This window comes from Nycticebus coucang, chromosome 5 (assembly GCF_027406575.1).
Source record: "Nycticebus coucang isolate mNycCou1 chromosome 5, mNycCou1.pri, whole genome shotgun sequence".
Lineage (NCBI taxonomy): Eukaryota > Metazoa > Chordata > Mammalia > Primates > Lorisidae > Nycticebus > Nycticebus coucang.
The window spans coordinates 130,399,376-130,421,212 of NC_069784.1; the positions used below are offsets into that span (position 1 = coordinate 130,399,376).

Below are 21,837 nucleotides of genomic sequence, written 5' to 3' on the forward strand. Positions count from 1 at the left end.
TTTCTCAGTGGCAGTCAAGCTCTGGTCATCACAGGATTTGAACGAAAGGTGATATTCACAGATAGCTTTATGAATCAAGAAAGCAAAGTGCTTAATTTTTAAAAGTGGCTGAGGATTTTATGAATACTACTCCCGAAAGGAAAAGGACATTCTTACCCGAGCCCTCGGTGGCAGTATTTCCTTCGGAACTGGAATGCGTTCTGAACGACTTTCTCCACCAGCTTGAACGGCTGCTCTATCCTGGGCTGTATCAGGGGGGTGAAGTGCACCACGCCCACGTCCACCTTCACAGGGAGCAGACACAGGTCACTGTGGGGCATTACCCGACCCATCAGTTTATCTTTGTGAACGCAGAGGGTGGGCTGCTGTGAGCATGGCTTTCATAAACAAACCTGTCCCTACACTTCAGTTTCAGCCTCTCTCGGCCTGTCCCATGTCAGTTTGAGATGACTCAGAGCAATCACCGTTGCTTCATCTGTTCTACACTGCCACCCCCAGACCCGAGCTTGCTCATCACTTAATTTTAAAGTGCATTTTTACAACGGCCTTTTAAAATCAATCCAAATAATCGTTAAAGTCAGTAGGCAGCTGACAGCACTAGGGTATTTCCGCTAGCTCTGGATGAGTAAAGAAGCTGCGGCAGCAGCTCTCACTATTAGGAGGATGTCAAGACACGGAGAAGGCAGGTGGCCCCAGGGACCACTTAGCACCCAACTCCCCAGAAAGCACATCAGTTAGGACACCACTTATTTTGAGTTGATGATGATTAATCAGCTGGACTGAATTCACCAGCAGAGACCGCACAGCCACATAACTTTCTGGTCGCAACTTTATATGTCCCAGAAGACACAGGATGGAGCCACCAAAAAATGTCATTGTTTGGATAGTGTTTAGGTTGCTAACAGCTGTGGAGAATCTTTAATTATCAGCAGATAAAACTTTTCAGACACATCTGAGATGAGATTTATACCCTGCCTTACTCTGAAAATGGTCTCATGGTGATTCGCAAGGATAAGATGTTCAAAGTAACAAAGGAAAAATATTGAAAGTAAAGACAAGGGAGAAATGGAGCCAGAACAGTCACTGCCCACACAAAAATGCTTACAGAGGGCTATGGTGTAGGAAATGCGAGTCTCTCCATAACTGACAAAAGCGTTAGTCTTGAGAAACGGCTCAAGTTGCTACTCAGGACAGACCTGGCTGACAGAGCAGTTGAGCAGGCCACAGTGCTGCTCTCCCGAATCCTCCCTCTCGGGAGGACTTGCTTCTAAAGATCCTGGGCTACATCGCTCCTTAAAAATGGCCTGTAATATGATGACAGGAAGGTTGTTTGGTTTCTAGAGTAGAGGAAAAGTAACTATTTAATGTGGGACTTGGTGGATAAGAAAAGTGAAAAGGATGGACGATCGCTCGGCCTTGACGGCCTGCATGGGCAGGAGGAGGAGCTGGCGGGGTGCCTCCCAGGGTCTGACCTCCCCACTGGTCGGCTGACCCACCAGACCCATCCCCACTTCCCTGAATAATCGCTGAGCCTGGCCCCTACAGCTGCGCCTACTGGATGTAACCGGAAACAGAAGACCTTGAGGGTAGAGCTGGTGTGGAGGGGGCGCTCTGCGAATGTTCTGAGCCCCAGGGCGAGATCTACCTGGGAGAGGCCCATTCCATACCAAAAAGGCCCCCCAAAGTGTCCGTCAACCCTCAGACTATTTTAGTAAAGTTCTATAGTGGAACAGTATTTATGAATAGTGATTATCTAAATATAATGTTAAATGTTAATACATTTTAATGGTTTTTTTGAATTGTGTTCTATGTGTGGCTTTATCAGTTTCTTCAAGTTCAATGAATGACTTCCTGTAGGACTCTAAGTGCCACAGGACTTTCCTTAGACCTAAACAAAACATACTAGGTACGGGGCAGGGTCCGGCGGTCACGGAGGGGGTTTGTCAACTCGGAGAAGAGAGGGACAGAAGAAGACATGGGAGGGTAGAGGCAGATGTGGGGTTTACATGGAGCTGGAGGGATAGAGAAAAGGAGGCTTCCTGTCAGGGCAGTTCTGGGGAAGGAGGAAGAAGCATCAGTCTATGAGTCGGGGGGAGAGGGCAAGAAGCTGTCCAAGACACACTGTGACGACTTCAGATGTCAAGACTCCTTCCCATACACTGAAATGTCCACTCCACCTTGCTTCCTCCTGATTTGGGAAAGAAATGTCATGCTCTTCTCACACTTTGCACTCACTGGCTCAAGGCCACCTCCAGGATTCATCTCTCTCCAGCCCTTCCACTCCAGTTCCCCCAGTTACATGGAATCAACTCTAATAGGAATTATTCTGCAGTCACAGGTGGGATCCAGCAGCCTCCTAGTCTCCAGAGAAAATAATCTTTTAGCAAAATATGAGATAAAACTTAACCTCTACCTAGCCTGAAATCCATGAAATATTATCAAAACTTTACATTAAGTCTTAATAAATACTATTAAGACCAAAGGCACAGACACAGAGAGAGATGTATTCACCTTCCAGTTCAAAACTGCCGCTTCCAGACTCCTTAGATTTTTCTCATCTGTCTGTCTGTCCATCCATCTATGAGACGGGGCTTTACTCTGTCACTCAGACTGGAGTGCAATGGCACAACTGTAGCTCACTGAAACCTCAAACTCCTAGGCTCAAGCAATACTCCTGTCTTAGCCTTCTGGGTAGCTGAACTACAGGCATGAGACTAATTAATTATAAATTACTTTTTTTGTAGAGACAGTGTCTCACTATGTTGTCCAGGCTGGTCTCAAACTCCTGCCCTCAAGCAGTCCTCCTGCCTTGGACTGCCAATGTGCTGGGATTACAGACAGGATCCATTGTGCCTGGCCAGATTTTAAATTTCAGCCTTGTCTTTATTTGCCTAATTCCCTTGAGATACAGTTGGTGTTTGCAAGAAAGGTCTATCGTTTGCTTAAAGTTTTAAAACCTTGAGCAAAGACAGCAACACCCCATGTAAACAGTGGCAGTAGACTTCTAAAGTTTGAATATAATTCTGATAACCACTTACTTTGATTCAGGTAACAGCTGAAAGAAAATTCCCACTCACAAGTACAGTTACTGTCTAGTAGAGGACTACGTAAAACTCAGTGTCAAAAAAGCTCTTCCACTAGTAATGTTTCCTGCTTCTGTCTGGGGCGGGGGGATGTGGGCTCCTGGACCACTCTTTCCTGTCTCCCTCAAAAGTACTTTTCAAATTACTCTGAATGATGGGGCCCATTTTCTCTAGGACCACAGGAAAGATGCTTAGTAACTATGGCAACATATACAAAAATGCTTTTTCCTTAAATTTGAATGCTCATTTGAAATTACAATGGTTATATTTTCTTCCTTGAGTTTTAAGTCTATTAATGAGTTTGAATATATAAAAAAGAGAAATTGGTATAAAGGCATTAGAAGAACTTAAAACATTCTAGTTTAGTGTTGCCAGCCCCCTTCCAAATCTTCTAGCGGTACCCCAAAATGACCTACTAAAATTTCAAATGAAGAGATTTATAATGGATTTGAATATTTGCCTCTCTAGCTGTATGTGTCAAAGCTGGACTAGGCTGAGACTGTTTCTCAGCGTCAGCAGCCTTGGCCGTAGCAGGCCTGGGCATATGTCCTTGTTGGCAAGCCAGGGTGTGTAGGATATGACTCAGAGCAGCATAAGGGACCTGGGTAAGAAGACATTAAATCTCCGATGCTATTACTGCAACTCAGAACTCTGATCAACATGACGTACAATTCAGTCCCTGATGATGACACACCTAAGAGCTAAATCCCTATCCCAGAAACACTAGTAGCCACTGTCTAAGAAAGAATCTTCCTTCAGCACTCTCACGGTGCTCAAAACCATCAAAGGGAAAGTCTACAGAAAGGAAACATGAGGAGGAAGTTGCTTTTCTCATCATGCCAAGATGCAGAGAAGTAACTGGGAGATAAGACAAGGGCTGGTGAGAAAAAAGACTTTGGAGAATAATCTGAGACTTCAGAAACAACCTAAGAATTCAAGGTTCGAAGTGGTATTATCATGGCAGACTCGGGTAGTCAGGAAAAGGAAGCACATGGCTGGTTTGGGAGGCTCCTGGCACCCTCTGATGGAACCCAGGAGGACAGGGGCTTGGGGCGTCATGCTCAGTTTCAGGTGAAACGACAGCCCACCTGACTGTCTACCCACTGGGGTCTGCTTACCCTTCAAGCACCTACAGCAGGCCAATGACAGTTCCTTCCACATCACAGCCTTGGGGTTATGACTTCCCCAGGGAAGGGTAGCAGGTCATCAATGCCTATGACATAATTATGTATTTTGTACAAAAATATTGACAAATGTGGATGAAGATCAACTTTCTAGAATTGATTTATTCTGCCAGTAATCCTTGTCCCAAACCCAATTAAAGGGCAGAATTTCAGGTGTAAAACCTTCAAATTTGGAAAGCATCCTAGGTATTTCAAACTAATGTGTTCAACAAAGATTGACTACACTGTTCACACTGATCTATCTTTATAATTTGTATTACTATAATAATATGTCTGCAGCAGTTCTACCCTAATCCTTTTTTCCTCCTATCAACCTTCATTCTCTCTCTTTTTCCTCCTTGGAATCATAACAAGAATGGATTTAAACAGTCACAAAGTGCTTCCTCTCACAGCATACATAAGCAGTGGGAAAAACTGAGGCTGGGAGAAAGTCAGTGAGCTCAGGTCACCAGCCCAGGGTGAGGGGAAGACATGGAGAGAGAGATTTTACGGGTGTAAATTATATATGCAAATATATATGCATGTAAATTATACCTAGTAGTAATAACAACAAGATGAGTCATGCTCTTGGTCTCCAGAGATGAAACAATTTCTTTCCTCAAGAAATTTCAAGAGGAACAAGAACTAACAAACGTCGGATTAAGATTTTCTGTTGTATTTAATCTTTAGTTCCTAGATGAACGTGGGAAAATATCATTCTAAACCATGACATTTTCCACAATGACCTTGGAGTCTGTGAAAGAGCAGCATCTGATGGTGCCTGTGCCAAGTGTTCTGTGCTCCTGTGGTGGTTCCAGTGTGTGTCACAGGAGTGGCTTGAAGTGGCCTGGCTGCTGTGCTGGGGCCTAGGGATGTCAGCGCATTTGGCAATTGCCCAGGTCTGGGCCCTGGTGCTGCAGGTCCAGAGAAACTCTGGCACCTCAGAATTAATTGAGTTCCTCTGAGACAGTTTCAGTCCAAACAAATTCACAAGGTACTCGATAAATGCTGCCGTTGCTACTATTACTATTTAAAGACAGGCACGTGAACAAGGATGTTAACATACTGCTTCATGATGAGTCGTAACTGTCCAGGGGATGGACTCCACACTCAATGTCTGGTCAGTGCATTCTTTCCTATAAAAACTACCTGTAACTCATGCTCTGTTATAATTAAGGTGGTGAGCAAGGGTATACAGCTGGTGCCATCATGGCCACTAGCAGCAAGCCTGAAAGCCAGTGGCTCACCTGCGTGGGGACGGAGCCCTGGATTCTCCACACTGTCCTGTTACCCACACCCTGACCAGCTCTTCTTTTGCTGAACTTATCTTTTCCTCAAATGTGCTGATGCTGTCCTGTTCCTTTTGTTTCTCCCCTGAAAGATATTCTGTCTTTTGAAAGCTGAATTCTGTAGCTATTGGATCTCATCTTTTATGGCTGAATTGACTAGTTTAACCACTGTACCTTCACCAGAGTCATAAAAATCAGTAAGTAAAATGATCCAAAATGACTGCAGTTCTCTAATTCAGTACCTACTTCTGAAGTCCACCTGAACCCACCCAGGAAGACCTCTAATGTGTGCTGGGGTTGAGATGGCACGACCAGGTGGGGAGAGGAGAGGGTTGCAGAGGGGCAGGCAAGTGGCAGGAATGCGCATGAGGCCCCACAGCTGCACACTCAGGCACAGCTGAGACGCGAGGACGGTGAGAACACCCTGCTCTTCAAAATAATACACAGGGGGCTGCCGCTGTGAGACTGTAACACACACCAATGTGTGAGCTTGGAAAAACTACGTTATCCTGCAAATGTCACTGCAAAATCCAAAGGCATTGTCATGAAGGCACAGAAAACAAATTCTCATGCTCCTTTTTCATAAAGACACAGAATGTTAACAAAAATGTTTGTAGCTAAGAATGGCCAAATGAGCCAGTCTGGAAAATCAGATATTAAAGCAAAATTGGCATTGGAGAGATATCTAGAAAAATACTTTACTTCTTGAGGAAAAGTTCAGCCACACCCTCTTCCTTTCACCAAGAATGTGGACATGAAATTGGAATTGGTACAGCCATTTTGCAGCTGCTGAAGTCAAAATATAAAGACGAACCTTTAAATGTAACATTTTATCTGGGAAGCAAGAACTTTAACTCAGGGCACACACACAGATTGGGTGGTCTTTGGTATGTCTGAAAAATGAAGAGAAGGTTGGGAGTTTAATTTAAGAAAAATGTAATGTACTGTTTTGAAAGAAAGCTCACTGTCACCAAAGAAGCTTCTGGGAGCTGGCGAGCTTGGATAGGTGAGTGACCACAGTGGGTAAAATCAGTCTCAGAGTCACAGCAAGTCATTTAGCAGGTAAAACTGGCCCAGGGTTCCAACGGGCTGTCTCACACCTGGGCTTGTAAAGAATTTAATTTTTGGAACATCTGCTATGTGCCCTGCGTGCTTTTTTTGTCTCAGACCCCCCGATTCTTAATTGAGTATGACAAGAATGACCCAATTTGTGTCTTAACTTTCACACAGGCAAGGAAAGCCAAGAACTCAGTTTGAAGGCACAGAAAGGCATCTCTGAGAAGACTTTAACCTGCAGAACCAGCCTGGGACGCTGCCCTCCAAACACTGTCTACTTACTGTTTCTGTTATTTGAGTGTTTCTCAAATATTCTGTTATTTGCTCTCTGAAATGATGACTTTGTTTCCACAGCTTATAAAGACCACCACCAGAGCTAACTCCTTACAGTGAGACTGAGAAATACTTTTTTCCAAGCACAGATGGGCTAGTGCTATGTAGTTATAAGAGCTTCAAAAATCACAATGTTCTGAGCCTCAATCCCATATTCTAAATAGGTTTAAAACCAAATACCTTTCTATAAATTTATTTTCAAAATGCAGAATGTCAAGGTAGACTGAAAACATGTACAATGACATTTTAGGGTTCTTTTCTTTTTTCTTTCTTTGAAACACAGTGTCACTCTGTTGTGCTGGGTAGAGTGCTGCGGTGTCACAGCTCACAGCAACTGTTGGGCTCAAGAGATCCTCCTGCCTCGGCCTCTTGAGCAGCTGAGACTACAGGCGTCTACCATGATGCCAGCTAGTTTCTCTATTTTCAGTAGAGATGGTGGGGGGTGGGGGAGTGCCTCAGTCTTGTTCAGGCTGGTCTGGAACTCCTGAGCTCAAGTAATCCACCTGCTTTGGCCTCCCAGAGTGCTAGGATTGCAGGCCTGATCCACTGCATCCGGCAGGGTTCTTTTCTTAATAGATTAAAGATGCCCTTGACTGCATTATGTATATTCAGTTATATTGCCAGAATTTATGTACATGCTTTATCGTGAATCTGTCTCCTGTGCAATATTCCCACTGCTGTTCAGTTAGTTCCATTTTTTCTCTCCCATGACAACAGCCTCCCAGAATCTATCTTCAATCTTGATCTCTTTAAATCCTCCATACCACAGCCAAAGTGCTCTTTAAACCACATATCTCACTGCAAATAAACTCTCTGATGGTTCACGCTGCCTCTGATGTTGGCTATCAAAGTCTTTTATTAAAGGAAATGTCAACCACCAACATGCTTCCTTCAGCCCCAGCAATCCCCAAGCTGCTTCTATTAGGGTAGGGGTAATAATCCTCTCCTCACAAGCTTTTACTGGGCCCAGGTGATGAGAAGATGGAGGGAAATGCTTTATAAAGTGTTAAGTTCCATGCAAAGGTCTGGTATTATTCTTTCTAAGAAACTCAGTTAAATTACTGATTCCTTCAGAAAGAAAAGAACAGCCCGTCTGAATGTCCAGATCAGCATCACTAACCAACACAACACACAAAGGGAATCACACGTTGCTTGTTTCACAAAGATGGACAAATGAAAACATTTTAAAGAAGAAACTAGATGGATGAACTCTGCATCGTTGCTGGACCCAAAATGGATTTCACATGAGAGGTAAACATTTACATGTAAAGCTACAGAGCATTTGGGATCAATTTTTTTCTACAGCTCATGTAGACTGCCACAGAAGGCGATGACTCATTGCAATAAGACTTAAGAAACTCTTTTCTAAGCTGAGGTGGGGCAGTGCTATGTAGCATATGAGACTTCAAAAATCACAATGCTCTGGCCTCCATCCCGTTCCTGCAATTTACTCATTTTATGACCTTAGTCAAAAGTTACTTTTCTGTAGCTTTGTTTTTTTTCTGTAAAATGAGAATTCAAGTTTGCCTTGAGAATTAACAATCACAACACCTTAAACAGCACTTACACATGGCTAGAGGTTCAGAAATGGCAGATATTATCATTAGCCAAGAGGACAAAACTAGAGTTGCAAAATTATAATATTTAAAATTCTACTCCTACTTAGAAAACACAAAAATTATATTTTTAATCATTCAAGTGTTAATTTATAGTTTAATTAACATAATATACTTAAAGCCCATTCCTGAATTAATTCACCCAACAATATTCACTGGACTCCTACTGTGCCATGCACCACTCCCCACACAGGAGGGCAGAAGACTCAGCAATGAACACAGCAGAGGGAAGTCCCTGCCCTTGTCAGGGTTACACTCAACCTTGGGGGTCCGGGCCAACATGGGAGCAGAAAAGGGCTCAGAGGTGGCAGAGTTCTGAGAAAGCAAATGATGTGGGGACTGAATGGGTGTTGCGTATGGATCAAGCACGACTTCTAAGATGGAAGGGAGGGTCTGCCATTAATGGACATGGGTGTCTGTGGGGAGAACAGTCTGGGGTACCAGGAGCTCAGCTTTGGCCATGACTGGCCTGAACTGTTCAGAAGTGATGTGGAAATACAACTTAGGCATTCAGGGACAGGGACAGGCAAGAGATTTAAGCTAAGGGGGTCAGAAGTTTATCCAGGAAGTCTCTGGACTTAAAAAGATTTACTTCTCTTTAATATCCACGCCAGAGGAGGTAATAATGTTGATGAACTACACTTCTCGTTATGTCTTTTTTCAAGCTCCTTTTTTATGTAAGAAATTCTTCCTTGATTTAAGGTCTACAGTTAATGAAAGCTGCTTCCATTTCAGAAGTTGTCCCTTTTACATTTGGCAATTAATATGGAACAATTGTTTTCATCAAGAAAGCAGAATAATCAAAATGTTCTGAAGAAAGAAATGTATATCAAAGCAGGTTTAACCCTTCAGAGAGCTTCATTATGCTGGTGGTCAGGGTCCACCACTACCCTCAGGCAGCCTCACAGAGGTACATCTGCACCCAAACCACAGCAAAGGGCAAAACGAGCCAGGACATTGGAGGGACCGGCAGCGTTTCTTCTGATGCAGAACTATCAATGCTGTTACCGCCAGCACCTGCCAGTCAACTCTACACAGCATGGTTCATGTATCTCCATGAAGTAAACGTATTACACTACCAAAATTACAAGACTATGGCTGAAAAGAAAATCCACAATTGTTAGATTCCTAAAAGAGGAAAACAGTAACTTGCTAAATGCCAAACTTAGATGAAAACAAACAGAAACTCTAGAAAAACAGAGGAATGACTAATGTCTAACTTGGTCATTAACAGTTGTAAATTTACCTTTTCTGTACTGATGGCTTTAGTAAAGTTACTGCAGAAGGAACAAAAAAAAGAACCGCCCAGAGGATGGCGGTAAGATGTGCTCGTACCAATACACATGCTCTAAAACCTCAACATCTGATCACAGTTTTAACTGACACGTCTCAACACATTATTTTGGTGTAATTTCTTCACACCATTTCTGAAGTCTCTAATTTACATAGTTACTCCAGAAAACTTTCTCAGTGGAAGGAATAACAGAAGAAAATTCAAGGTACTTCAAAAAAAGAAAAAAATACTTGCAGGTTTATTGATCGGATTTGAAGCAAGATTGTTGCTGGGTTTCCTTTTTTCATTTATTAAAATTATATATAATTATAAACTTTTTTCTGAATGGTTATTTTGAAAGTTAATCATCTTGTGAATCTTAGTTTCACACGAGTGAACAAGCCCCAGAATAAAAAGACAGGCTCAACTATCATTTGCAAAGCACAATCCACTTAAAAATATTTTAGACCATATTCTTTCATTTAACTAGGGACATAAAATAATAAACTGTATCTTCCAACACAGATAAAAAGTCAAACGTAAATTATAACTGTGACTAAAACTTAATATTAAAAGAAAAGGAAGCCTTTTTTGTGAGCACCCAAATAATTCCTCCTCTGTACACAGTGACACAAAAGCATTTTCGGCTTCCAGGTTTGGACAAATCCTGTTGTAACAATAACTCCCTCCCTTCCCCGCCCCTCCTTTCTTAATTCTCCCACATCTCAAAAAATGAGATGGAGAACCTGGTATTTATCTTCTAGCACCATCAGCAGTTTTTACCTCTCAGATTTCTATGCTGCCCTTTATTTGCTATTTCAAGTTTACTTGTTGGATCTTTCTAAACATATTCAGAATCTCTGAAGTGAGCCCCAGGTACGTGATTTTTTTTTTTTTCTTCCTCCACTGAATTGAGGTTAAGGTGAAGACAGCTGAGAGGAGGAGTCAAGACCGTCACGGAGACCAACGAAAGGTATGGAAAATGAGAAGTTTCCATAATGCTTAGAAACCTTAGTACGGATCTTCAAGTTTTGTTTACTTTGAATGATAAGTTCTAAATCTGTTTTTAAATATTATTTTTCATATAAATAAATCTTATCAGAAAACTGACTTTTTAAATGAAATCTATTACAGACTTTTGTCAGTTCATAAATTGGACACTCTCACGTTCTGTTCCGTATGAAATGGGTCCTGGGGCCAGTTAGTTAGTTCTCTCTGCATAACTAAGTTTGGACATGCAGCCCCTTTGCTTCCTGTCACAGCATTTCTCTGCCACCACTGCAGCCACTGAGACAAAGTATGCTTTTATTCTCTACTCGAGAGAAATGTGGAATAGGCCACAGACTATATTATGCTTGTGGCCAGAGAGGAAAAATATCCCATAGCAGTATAGCTAAAATACTGGTATATTTGTATAAAAGGAACAGAGTGGTGACTTTCATCTTGGAGAATAAATTCTTCCTACCCAAGTTCTCTATGCAGAGAAAGCATCTGAAGTGCAATACTCAACAGTAAGCAAGCCCTGTGTTAACTAAATGCAGTGTCACCCTGTTTACACCGACTTCTTCTGTATGTAATTTATCACTGCCAGTGCTTGTTAATTATGATGAACAAGCTGTCTACAGGTCGGAATTACAATGAAAGTTGTAAAATGTACTGGTTAACGTGAAGAATGGGTTATAATTGGTAAACTGAGCATACACTGATCAACATGTAAAGGTTATTCAACCAAAGTAGAAAGGAAGAGAGACAGACAGAAGAGAGAGAAAGAAAGAGAGAATGCAGATGCTCTTAGGGAATGTTAACAGCAATCCCATTCGTAAAGAATCCCTAAGCTGAAAATCGTTCCGAGGCAGTAATTTAGCAAACTGGCTGGAATGCTAAAATCCAATCTTGAAAACAGCTATTATAAAACTATAAACATGTGCTTAGTTTTTTTCTAGAAGCTTTAACTTTTGTTCTATTTTGGTCTCAGACATGATTAGGAGTTTGGAAAACAAAAAAGAAATGAACTGCATGACAGGCAAATTCTGAGCACACTAATGTTTACAGATAAGCCTGACACTTAAGAACTAAAAATCCAGGAGAAATTTTCTTCTGAAATTGTAGGATTTACATTTCAAGATTATGAACAAAACTAGGACAACACAATCCAGACAGTCCAAAATCTAACGTCTTACAGAATCAATGTTTGTACTTTTAATATAGGCATGGATTAGTATTAATTCAAATATTTAACCTAAGCCAGACATCAGTCTTCTTGGTGAGTCATTTGAAGCTAAACTATTTGCCCTATTAACATCCATGGAGTCTCCCCCAACCATGCAGGAAAGAAGTGGGTCTTAAAGTTAATGGTGCTTTTTGCCTCCAGATGTAGCAGTTTCTCCAATTCCCAAGGCAGGGAGAGCACGTCTATAAGACGTGCTGTGGTAAAGGGAGTGAGGTAGGAGGAACAAGAAAGATCCGTGGACACGGCAGACTGGCTGCTGAAGAGTCTGCGGCAGGGGGTGTCTTCCTCTTAGAATGTCCTACTAAATAATGATGCCCAAGATTGTTATCTGAGGTTTCTTATAGCTCCAAGATTCTATGAAAATAAATCTGCTTAAGGAAGGAAGAGAAAAAAGGAAAAAGATCCAAATAATTTTAAATATCAACTCTCACATGAGATAAAATAAAAATACTATTAATAATGTCAATGATAAATTACTGAGAACTTTCTGTGGCTTTGAAATTGTTCTAAGCCCATGGAATGTATAATTTCTTTAACCCTAAGGTAGAGGTACTCAAATCCTCCCCGATTTCCAGAAGACAACAGTGAGGCACAGAAAGGTATAAAGCCCAGAATGACCCAGGCGTTTCGGATTCAAGACCCCACGCCGCCTTTTGTGAAATATGCGAGTCATGATAAACCAACTCTAGTATATCATTCAAAACTAATTCAGAACAAAAAACCCAGTATGACAACTATCTCAGAAATCGTTATGTTTTTCTCAAAGGCAGCAGTAAACACCGACAGACGGTGGACTAGGAATAGGAGGATGAAAAAGGAGGTCTTCCCGCTTCTTAAAACACAGCTGCCTCCCCCAGAGGAGGTACAGTGTTTTTCCTCCTCTTACAAACTTTTAAGAAAATAAATGGTAAAATTATTTTTGGTATCCTTTTGCATACAACCAAATGACGTGGTTACTTCTGGGATACATTTTTGAGATTTGCTGAAATTACTTCCAAATCATTCAGAACAGCCGGTTTTGCAGCAGGCTGCTTTGTTTAGGTCAGGAAAGGATTCTGTGCCCATCTAGAATGATCTCACGTCCTTACAAGCAAAAGACAGTGCCTTGATTGTTCCTGTTTGAATACCAAGTACCTGGAGCAGAACAAGTGCTCACGCAGGAAGGACTCTGCAGATGGATATAAACTAGACTCAGGGATAAGTGTGCCAGTGACTCTACTTCTTTCCGTTACTTTTCTTCTCCCGTAATTGAGTCACCTTGGTCACGTGCCTGGCACATGGTGGCTGTTTAAAAAGATACAGTAAAACCACTTCTTGAATACTTAGAACTTTTCTAATATATATCTTTATTAATCATTTGAAGAGGTAGGTTTAAAATATTTTCTTTCTTATTACCTATAGAGTATTATTTAAAATAGGTAAAGAATGTCCCCCTTTATTTTTTCATCTTATTCATTTTTTAAATTTCTAAATATTAAGGGGATATAGGATATTTTCATTAAACACAAAATCATGCTTAAGAGCCCCCAATGCTAGTGAAATTACCAGATCCTCCAGATGGAGCTGGAAGTGTCTAAATCTAACATGGTGCATACCCACTTTGCAGCCAATTTCAGCATATTTTGAATTTTAAGAACAACAAAGTGGACAGCTCCTTTCTTGTGCCCTGTCTCCAGCACCACCCATGCACGCTCACTCCAGGAAAGGAGGTCGGGTGGGAGCGTTTCTCCTCCTGGCCTGCAGCGTCCTCCTCTGCTGGTGGGGTTGGCGGGGAAGGGGACTCAGATGTGTTCTTGGCTCCCACTCTAAAGGGAAGGCTTTGTGTTTATTCATTCTTTCCCTCTTATTTTGTTATTTGGTTCTTTGCTACAGAGAAATAGCTACAATTTTGACTGAAAGCCATCGTAATTAAGCCTCAGGATTTTCCAGGAGGACACAGTTAACAGCACCATCATGTCCTCGGCGGGTCTCCAGCTCCTAGCTTTCATCCTGGCCTTGTCTGGGGTCTCTGGGGTGCTCACAGCCACACTGCTGCCCAGCTGGAAGGTGCACGTGGACACGGGTTCCAGCATCATCACGGCCATCGTGCAGGTGCACGGGCTCTGGATGGACTGCACGTGGTACAGCACCGGGATGTTCAGCTGCACCTTGAAACGCTCCATTCTGTCCCTCCCCATCCACGTGCAGGCTGCGAGGGCCACCATGGTCCTAGCATGTGTGCTATCTGCTTTGGGGATATGCACTTCCACAGTGGGAATGAAATGCACTCGCTTAGGTGGGGACAGAGATACCAAGAGCCATGCTTCCTTTGCTGGAGGGGTCTGTTTCATGTCTGCAGGAATCTCCAGCTTGATCCCAACAGTGTGGTACACAAAGGAGAGCATAGCAAACTTTGTGGATCTCACAGTTCCTGAGAGCAACAAACACGAACCCGGAGGAGCCGTCTACATAGGGTTTGTTTCTGCCCTGCTGCTGTTTATCTCAGGCATGATTTTCTGTACTTCCTGTGCAAAAAAGAGTCCAGAAGCTTGGCCCTACCCAGCTGGGCAGGAGCACATCTCTCCCACACAGCTAGAGAACAGCGCTGAGTACAACCTGAAGGATTATGTGTAAATAACCACATAATGTACACAGAATGAAGCTTTTGGGCGCCTCCTAGGACTTTATTTAAAAAAAAAAAAAAATTAAATTATGCTTAATTTTCTTTATAAAGAAAGAGTGTAAAATATTTGAAAAACTACAAGGTTGTTTAAAACGTCAACAAAATTATCATACACAACAATTACATATGTTTTAGATTTATTTTTCCATTACTGTTTTCATGTATTAAAGATTTATAAATGAAAGATTTTCTGATTGTATCCATGTGGCAATTAATTGATAGCTTTTGTTTTCTTTTCAAAATTTCTTTTTTTTGCAATTGTATTTATTTAATTTTTATTTTTTTTTTATTAAATCATAACTGTATACATTGATATGATCATGGGGTATCATACACTCGCTTCATAAACCATTTGACACATTTTTATCACAGTGGTTAACATAGCCTTTCCGGTGTTATCTCAGTTACTGTGCCAAAACATTTACATTCTACCTTTACCAAGTTTCGCAAATACCCCTGTAACGTGCACCACAGGTGACTCTCACATGAAAGCTATAACCCAGCTACAACTTATCAAAATAACTTCTTGATACATATTCTGAATTGGATTTTGTAAAAGAACTAAACTACCAAGTATAAACAGTTCCTTGCCCTTGTGTTAATCAGGAATGTCATCTATTTTTGCTATCTGGCTGGCGACCCCAGAGTAACTTGCTTCTGTTTTAAAGCCATAGTGCATGAAGGTACAGAAGGAACAGAAGAGCTGTCCACGCCACTCAGATCCTGCCCAAACCACCCACCCCAAGTCCTCACTCACCTATGGTGACCAGCCGCCTCTTTTTTCATTTTAGGAAACTATCCATATGCATTTCAAGAGCTGACAATATTACACATAGACTAAGATTAGGCAGAACTAAAGAAAAGAAGCTGATAAATGCTAGCACAGCAAAGGAAAGCCAAAACAAACACAAACTAAAATCTCCAGGACTATTTAAAGCGTTAAGTACAAGCTAAGTGATAAAATAATAAGTTTGTTTTAAAATGCCCCAAAACTCCCCTCTTCTGCTTCTAGCTAGATGAGTCTTTAGATTAAGTTATCTTTGGGGGCTGGGCACGATGGCTCATGCCTATAATCCCAGCACTTGAGAGGCCGAGGCAGATGGATTGCCTTAATTCACAAGTTTGAGACCAGCCTGAGCAAGAGTGAGACCCCATCTCTAAAAAATAGCCGGGCGTTGTGGCGGGCGCCTATAGTCCCAGCTACTTGGGAGGCTGAGGCAAGAGAATCGCTTGAGCCCAAGAGATCGAGGTTGCTGTGAGCTGTGACCACTACAGCACTCTACTGAGGGCGGTAAAGTAAGACTGTCCCCCTCCCACCAAAAAAACCAAGAACAGTTCATTTATCTTACAACAATTTAGATTTACTCCCACTCCATTTAGTTACATTTATTAGTATTTGGATGATAAAAGTTACTTTCAAGTTGACATTTTTTCCCCTCAAATTTGATTCATGTTAACAAAAACATTGCTGTTCTTATGAGCGAGCTGCTTCAATTAATTGATGTACATGTGATTTTAAAGCATAAAGAATGATTTTAAACTGTAAGTTAAATTATAATACATAAATCAAATATTTTAACAAGAAAAATTGGATTTTCTAGAGGTGCAAAGGAAACACTGCATGCTGTGGCTTCCAGTGATTTGTTAACTTAAATTTAGACACTGTCCATAATACTATAGTAAAGGACTATAGTAAAGGGGGGACCAGACTATTTCCTTGTACATTAATAACTCATAAAGTGGGAAGGATGATCTTTTATGTGAGTAAATAACTTTCACTTGTGCGTACACAAGTAGGGACTGAAATATTCTTTTTTGAGTACTCAAACTATTATTTTGCACATAAAATGCCACATTAAAAAGAATTCTGGACACAGAATATTTTTATGAAAATTAATGTGGTAAGACCGCTTTGTCAACTGCCCGGTTCTCAATTCTCCTGCTGTGACGGCGCCTATAAACAGTCTATGCAGTGCATAGTCCTACACTAAATGTTCACATTACGTAAGCTGTATGATTCTAGATATAGTTCAAGTAATAGCTTTTATTTAGATCTGCCAAGTAGATAGAAGAGTGTTTCAAAGTGTCAAATAAGCAGCCATTTGATCTGAAATAACATCCCAATGCACAATTCTATGCAAACTGGAAATGGCAAGAATGGAATGAACTGTGGTGTCGAGCCCCTCCATCCCTGTGAGCTCCCCCTGCCATGTTCACTTCCTCCCTCTGCTATCTTCCCGCCTCATTCTCTTGCCCCAAGCTCCTAGCTCGTTGTCTGGGACTCACTCAGGACCTGAGAAGTCTGTGGCTGGCATTTCTGCTCCCAGGAAATGCTCTATTTACACAAATCACAAGTTTGTATGATGTATCTCCAGTTAGGTTGGGGGACAAAGTGCCTTTTTTTACCTCTGTGCAGTGATATGCCACACAGTGCTTCCTACCACATGCCAGTCCTGGTCTAAAATCCTTTGCATACACTGACCTGGCAAAGCCTCCCAAAGACTTTACCCAGCAGGCACTATTCTCAGGAGTTTACAGGAAACGAGGCAGAAAGGTGTTAAGTAAGTTTCCTAACTTGCGAGACGTCATAGTATAAGTAAGTGGGAGATGGTTCAACCAGAGGGAACCAGATTCCAGAATAAAACCACCTGAGTGCATGGTTACACAGAACATATTATATTACTTAACAAAAGTTTTGTTTTGCTCATGTGAAAATAGGGATAAAAATGGCACCCGCCCCTACAGGTGTTGCGAAGATTAAATGAGATGATATATACAAAACAGTTCATGCACAGAAGGCACACAGCGAGTGCTCCCCGACAGCTCTTAGCTAACCCAGGGGTTTTCAATGGGCTGAGGTCAGCTTGCAGGGGACACTGGATGATGCCTAGAGACATTTTTCATTATCACGACTGAGATGGTAAGACTAGACTCTAGTAGGAGGCGGCCCCGGATGCTGTTAAATATCTCACAGTGCCCAGGACAGACCCCAACAACCAAGAAATACCTGGCCTACGGTGTCAGCAGTTCTGAGGCTGAGGAACCCTGGGGCTAATTTATGGAATATATTTAAATATCTCTTTATCTTCAATTAAAAAGTTACCAGCATAACAAAAAAATAAACAACCCCCAGAATAACAAGCTTATTTTTTTCTGTGAAGACTGCGTGTACGTCCCTGTATCTCCATCTCTCTGTCTATCTAAGACTAAAGATCTCATCTACTAATTCTGGCAAAAATGAGAGACTTAAGTCAGAAGAATTGGGTATAAGATTAGGATGTGTTTGGGAGAAATAAAGGTGACTGCTGACTAGTTGTGAGGTTACAGGTTGGATGGCCCAAGGAGACGAAGGCGTCATGAGCCGGCACTGAACGAGGAGCAGGGCTGGCCGGGGTGCAGACACAGAAGCAAGCTCAGCTGTGGACGTGGACTCAGTGCGTCCCTTCTCAGGACGTCTCCTTCACTACTATGTTGTTAGCTATGTGACTTCTGCATATGCTACATTTTTTGACTTTTGAGGAGAATTACATCACAGCCTATCATTTTGCAGAAACCTGGTGCATACCTCATCATTATCTCCAGTAACTTGTATATTCGCTTCATTGCATTTTATACATCCATGAAAGTATCATCTGCAAAAACGCCATTTCTTCCTCCTTTGGATTTATAATACTGTTTATTTTAACCTTAAGAGTTACAACAGCATTCCTAGTACTAAATTAGTACCGTTCTAATAAATACTCCCATCTCTAGTTAACACTTTTTAATCTGACCTTTAAGGAGGATGACTCTACTACTTCTCTAATTATAAAACTGGCTTTTGCTCTGTATGTACTTTTTATTTTGAACTCATCCACTTTCAAAAAGAATTTGAGGCAGCTTACAATAAAATTATAGATAAGTATGATATAAAACCCCCTGATAAAGTTATAAAGAAGAAAAAATGCTATTAAATAATCCTAGTTGAAGCATGCTAAACCAATTAAATATGAAACTTAATTTAGCACTTGCAAGCAACCAAGGCAGAGAATGCCACATCAGCAATCTTACAGTGCTGTCTGCTAGCAGGACCCTAGGGAAGATGCTGTTAGGTCCTTGCCCCAGCTACTTCCACTGGGCGGGTGCTGGCAGTGTAGAGTGCTAATGGCTCACAAACTTGGAGCTGCCTCTACTGAGAGGTCACTGTCCCTTTGATCCTGAAGGAGCCACCAGCCACACACTGACTAGCACAGAGGTCCAGAGGCCAATCCCTTGCCTCAAGTGAGGACCGACTCTATGGCGTGATTTGTGCTCCCCTTTTCCCGCCATGGACCAGGCTGCAGCCAGTCCCCAGGAGGAATGATCTTCTTGCTTCACTTTTCATTGCCCTCTCCTGTGCCCTCATACCCCTTCTCCTGAGAGCCTTGCTCAATACCGTAATGAAATGAAAACGAAATTCTTGAAATACTTCATTTAGGAGAATGTTCTCCAAATCTGTCCATGTAAATACAAAAGATGTAAAGTCTCCATCTTTTATGGCTGAATAGTATTCCATGGTACACATATACCACAGTTTATTAATCCATTCATGGGTTGATGGCGGTCGGATTGTTTCCACATCTTTGCAATTGTGAGGTTGTCTTTTCTTGTAAGTAGGAAAGTATTTTGGGCTCACATTTCAGGGACTACACTAGAGAAGTAAGAGTGAAGTCTGGCAAGAATTTAGTTCAACTTGTCAGAACAGGATTGTAATAGTTCCATGGCAATAAAAGTTTTGCCATTAAATCCTGATTAAGTTAATTGAAAGACCAAAATAACTGAATAGAACATTCTCAGAGAAAAAAATCCGATGGTGGTTATAAATAAGCCCCTCCTAATACCACAAAAGAAATTCTCTGAATCAAATTCTTGAAGTTTTGAGTAAGAGTAAGTAATGGATGTTAGTAAATTTCTTCTGAGCACCAACTGCCCTTTCTCAGTCATCCTCGGAATCTATCTGCTTGCACGTCTGTTTTTAGCACTTGGCTTCTCACACCTTGTGCTTAGTTATCTGCGTCTCAGATGTTCTTCTTGCCTTCAGAAGGTTTAGCCAGCATGATAGCCTTGAACTATTTTATTTATTACCTCTGCAAAAACTCTTCCCATTTCTTATTTGAGAAAATGTTTTTTAACAATTCTGTTCAATGTGACTATCAGTAAAATATTTTCTGGCTTTTCTCAGAATATTCCTTCTCTGCCCTAATACAGTAAAACTATTCAGAATAGCAAAGAATTCTTTTAGAAGTAAAATTTAATCATTTATCGTATTTTCGCTCTTCCTTGATAACGGCTTTGCTAGGTTACAAATAAATCTGCCTGTAATATTTACAACACCATGAAAAGCATACACATAAAACTGGTATCTGTGTAACTTACCAAAAAGCCAAATATCCCTCAATAAAAAGAGAATCAAAGATACAGCTACCTTTTTTCCAAATAAATAGTTCCTTGAGGCCTTAATCCCAGAGGAAAGGAATTTTAATTAACAAACTACATGTATACTTTACTCTAAATCAAAGATAGACTTGATAGTAACTTCTGAACACCATCAAACACTCTCAAATAGGCAACTGAAACAGAAACTTTCTTCCAAAAATATTCTAACATCCATTCTAAATAACTCTCGGTTAAATTTAAATAGCCCAGAGATTCTGGAGTTCTGGTAAGAATCATAACTAGAAAAGTCTGAGTCAAGATCTTGGGTTCTGGCATAATGGGTCTTACACCATTTAAAATTTATAAACACATACACATGAATGACGAAAATAAAGCAAGCTCTAGGGCCACTTGGTGTTTTTCATTATAATGGAGTTCTGGGAGAGAAAGTCCCTAGAAGCACAAATGTGTTAAATTTAATGATAACCTATAAGGGATCTCCAGGCATCATATTATTTCTAGGATCCAACTATTTTGGGAGAAGTCATTAATGACTTACCTAAGCTTGAGTTAGAAGAGCTGACAATTAATATCTGTTAACATTAGTGGAAGATGGACTGAATTCCTACAGTCACCTGGAAGCTCAGCTAACGGTGGTGGACAGACGGCAGCAAAGAGCACGGAGAGTGCCCAGACCATGCTTCAAGACAGACAAGTAGATCTAACACTACCTGTATCTAAATCTGTAAGCCACACAATACTAATTTTTGTGCTATTTTTATTTATGAAGGACAGATGACTTAAGAGAAACTCTGCAGGACTTTATATTTGAGAGTTTTAACAACCAGGGAGAAATTTCTATTCCTCCCTGGCCTGTGAATTCCCCAAAGGCAGACTCATTTGGTGAGGCCTAGCCCCTGGGCCTTGCCAGCATCAGATGAGAGTAAAAGGTGAGTTCATACACATGCCCTACAGTGGCTCACTAAGCAGTGCTTCTGCTAAAACAGACACCAACTTGTGTATTTTTACTTTTGGCAGAGAAACTTTGTTTCTGTAATTATTGCTTACTAATGTAACCAGCACGTAATAGTCAAAGCCCAATTTAATACCTATTTTTCCACAGATGACTTATCACAAATAATATTGACAAAATATGGTAAAAAAAAACTAACAATGTTTGTTGTAGCTCTAGCTAGACAACTCTACCAGAAATCACAAGTATTTGATTTCCTTTTGCAAGGATTAGTTAGGTGACCATGTAATTTATCTTCCACACAGGGACACTTTTAAGCACAACAGAGGATGATGATGATGATGGTGACAAGAATACTCCACTACCAGGGCAACCTGCGTAAACCGAGACATCCTGTCACCCCATCTAAGGGGGAGAAGATCAGAATAAGAACTTTTCATATTGTGATTTCTGTGGTTCTTACTCTGGAGAAATAAAGAAAAAGTTATGGCACAGTTTGCATATGAATAAAAGGTAGATCCCAGAGATTATCTTTTATGACACATCCTCAAAAGAAGAAAGATTACAACTCAAATCCTAATTCAAATACTAAAACAAGCAGAAACTCACCTCTGGTTTTGGGACAAAAGCCTGGCCTGGAATCGTGAAGACGTGCCGGACACTGCAGAGATACTGTGCCATGATGGAAAGGCGGCTGCGCTGTTTGCCTCCAGTATTGGCCGTAAGTCTCTACCGAAGGACAAAAAGAATTTAAGCAAGCAATTA

At 41.2% G+C, this 21,837-nt stretch overlaps 2 protein-coding genes across 3 annotated transcripts in view; one reads left to right on the top strand and one right to left on the bottom strand.

Annotated features, from left to right (window-relative positions):
- The window catches only part of TFB1M (transcription factor B1, mitochondrial), a 45,532-nt gene that overhangs the window by 2,470 nt on the left and 21,225 nt on the right, over nucleotides 1-21,837 (bottom strand). For both annotated transcript variants that reach the window (XM_053592955.1, XM_053592954.1), the window contains exons 5-6: nucleotides 21,682-21,801; nucleotides 157-284 (exon numbers count right to left, since the gene is read on the bottom strand). In XM_053592955.1, coding sequence (XP_053448930.1) covers nucleotides 157-284; nucleotides 21,682-21,801 — 248 coding nt within the window. The remainder of the gene's footprint in view (nucleotides 1-156; nucleotides 285-21,681; nucleotides 21,802-21,837) is intronic.
- CLDN20 (claudin 20) lies at nucleotides 13,997-14,656 on the top strand. The gene has a single exon (XM_053592956.1). It carries the CDS (start codon nucleotides 13,997-13,999, stop codon nucleotides 14,654-14,656), a length of 660 nt encoding a protein of 219 aa, XP_053448931.1.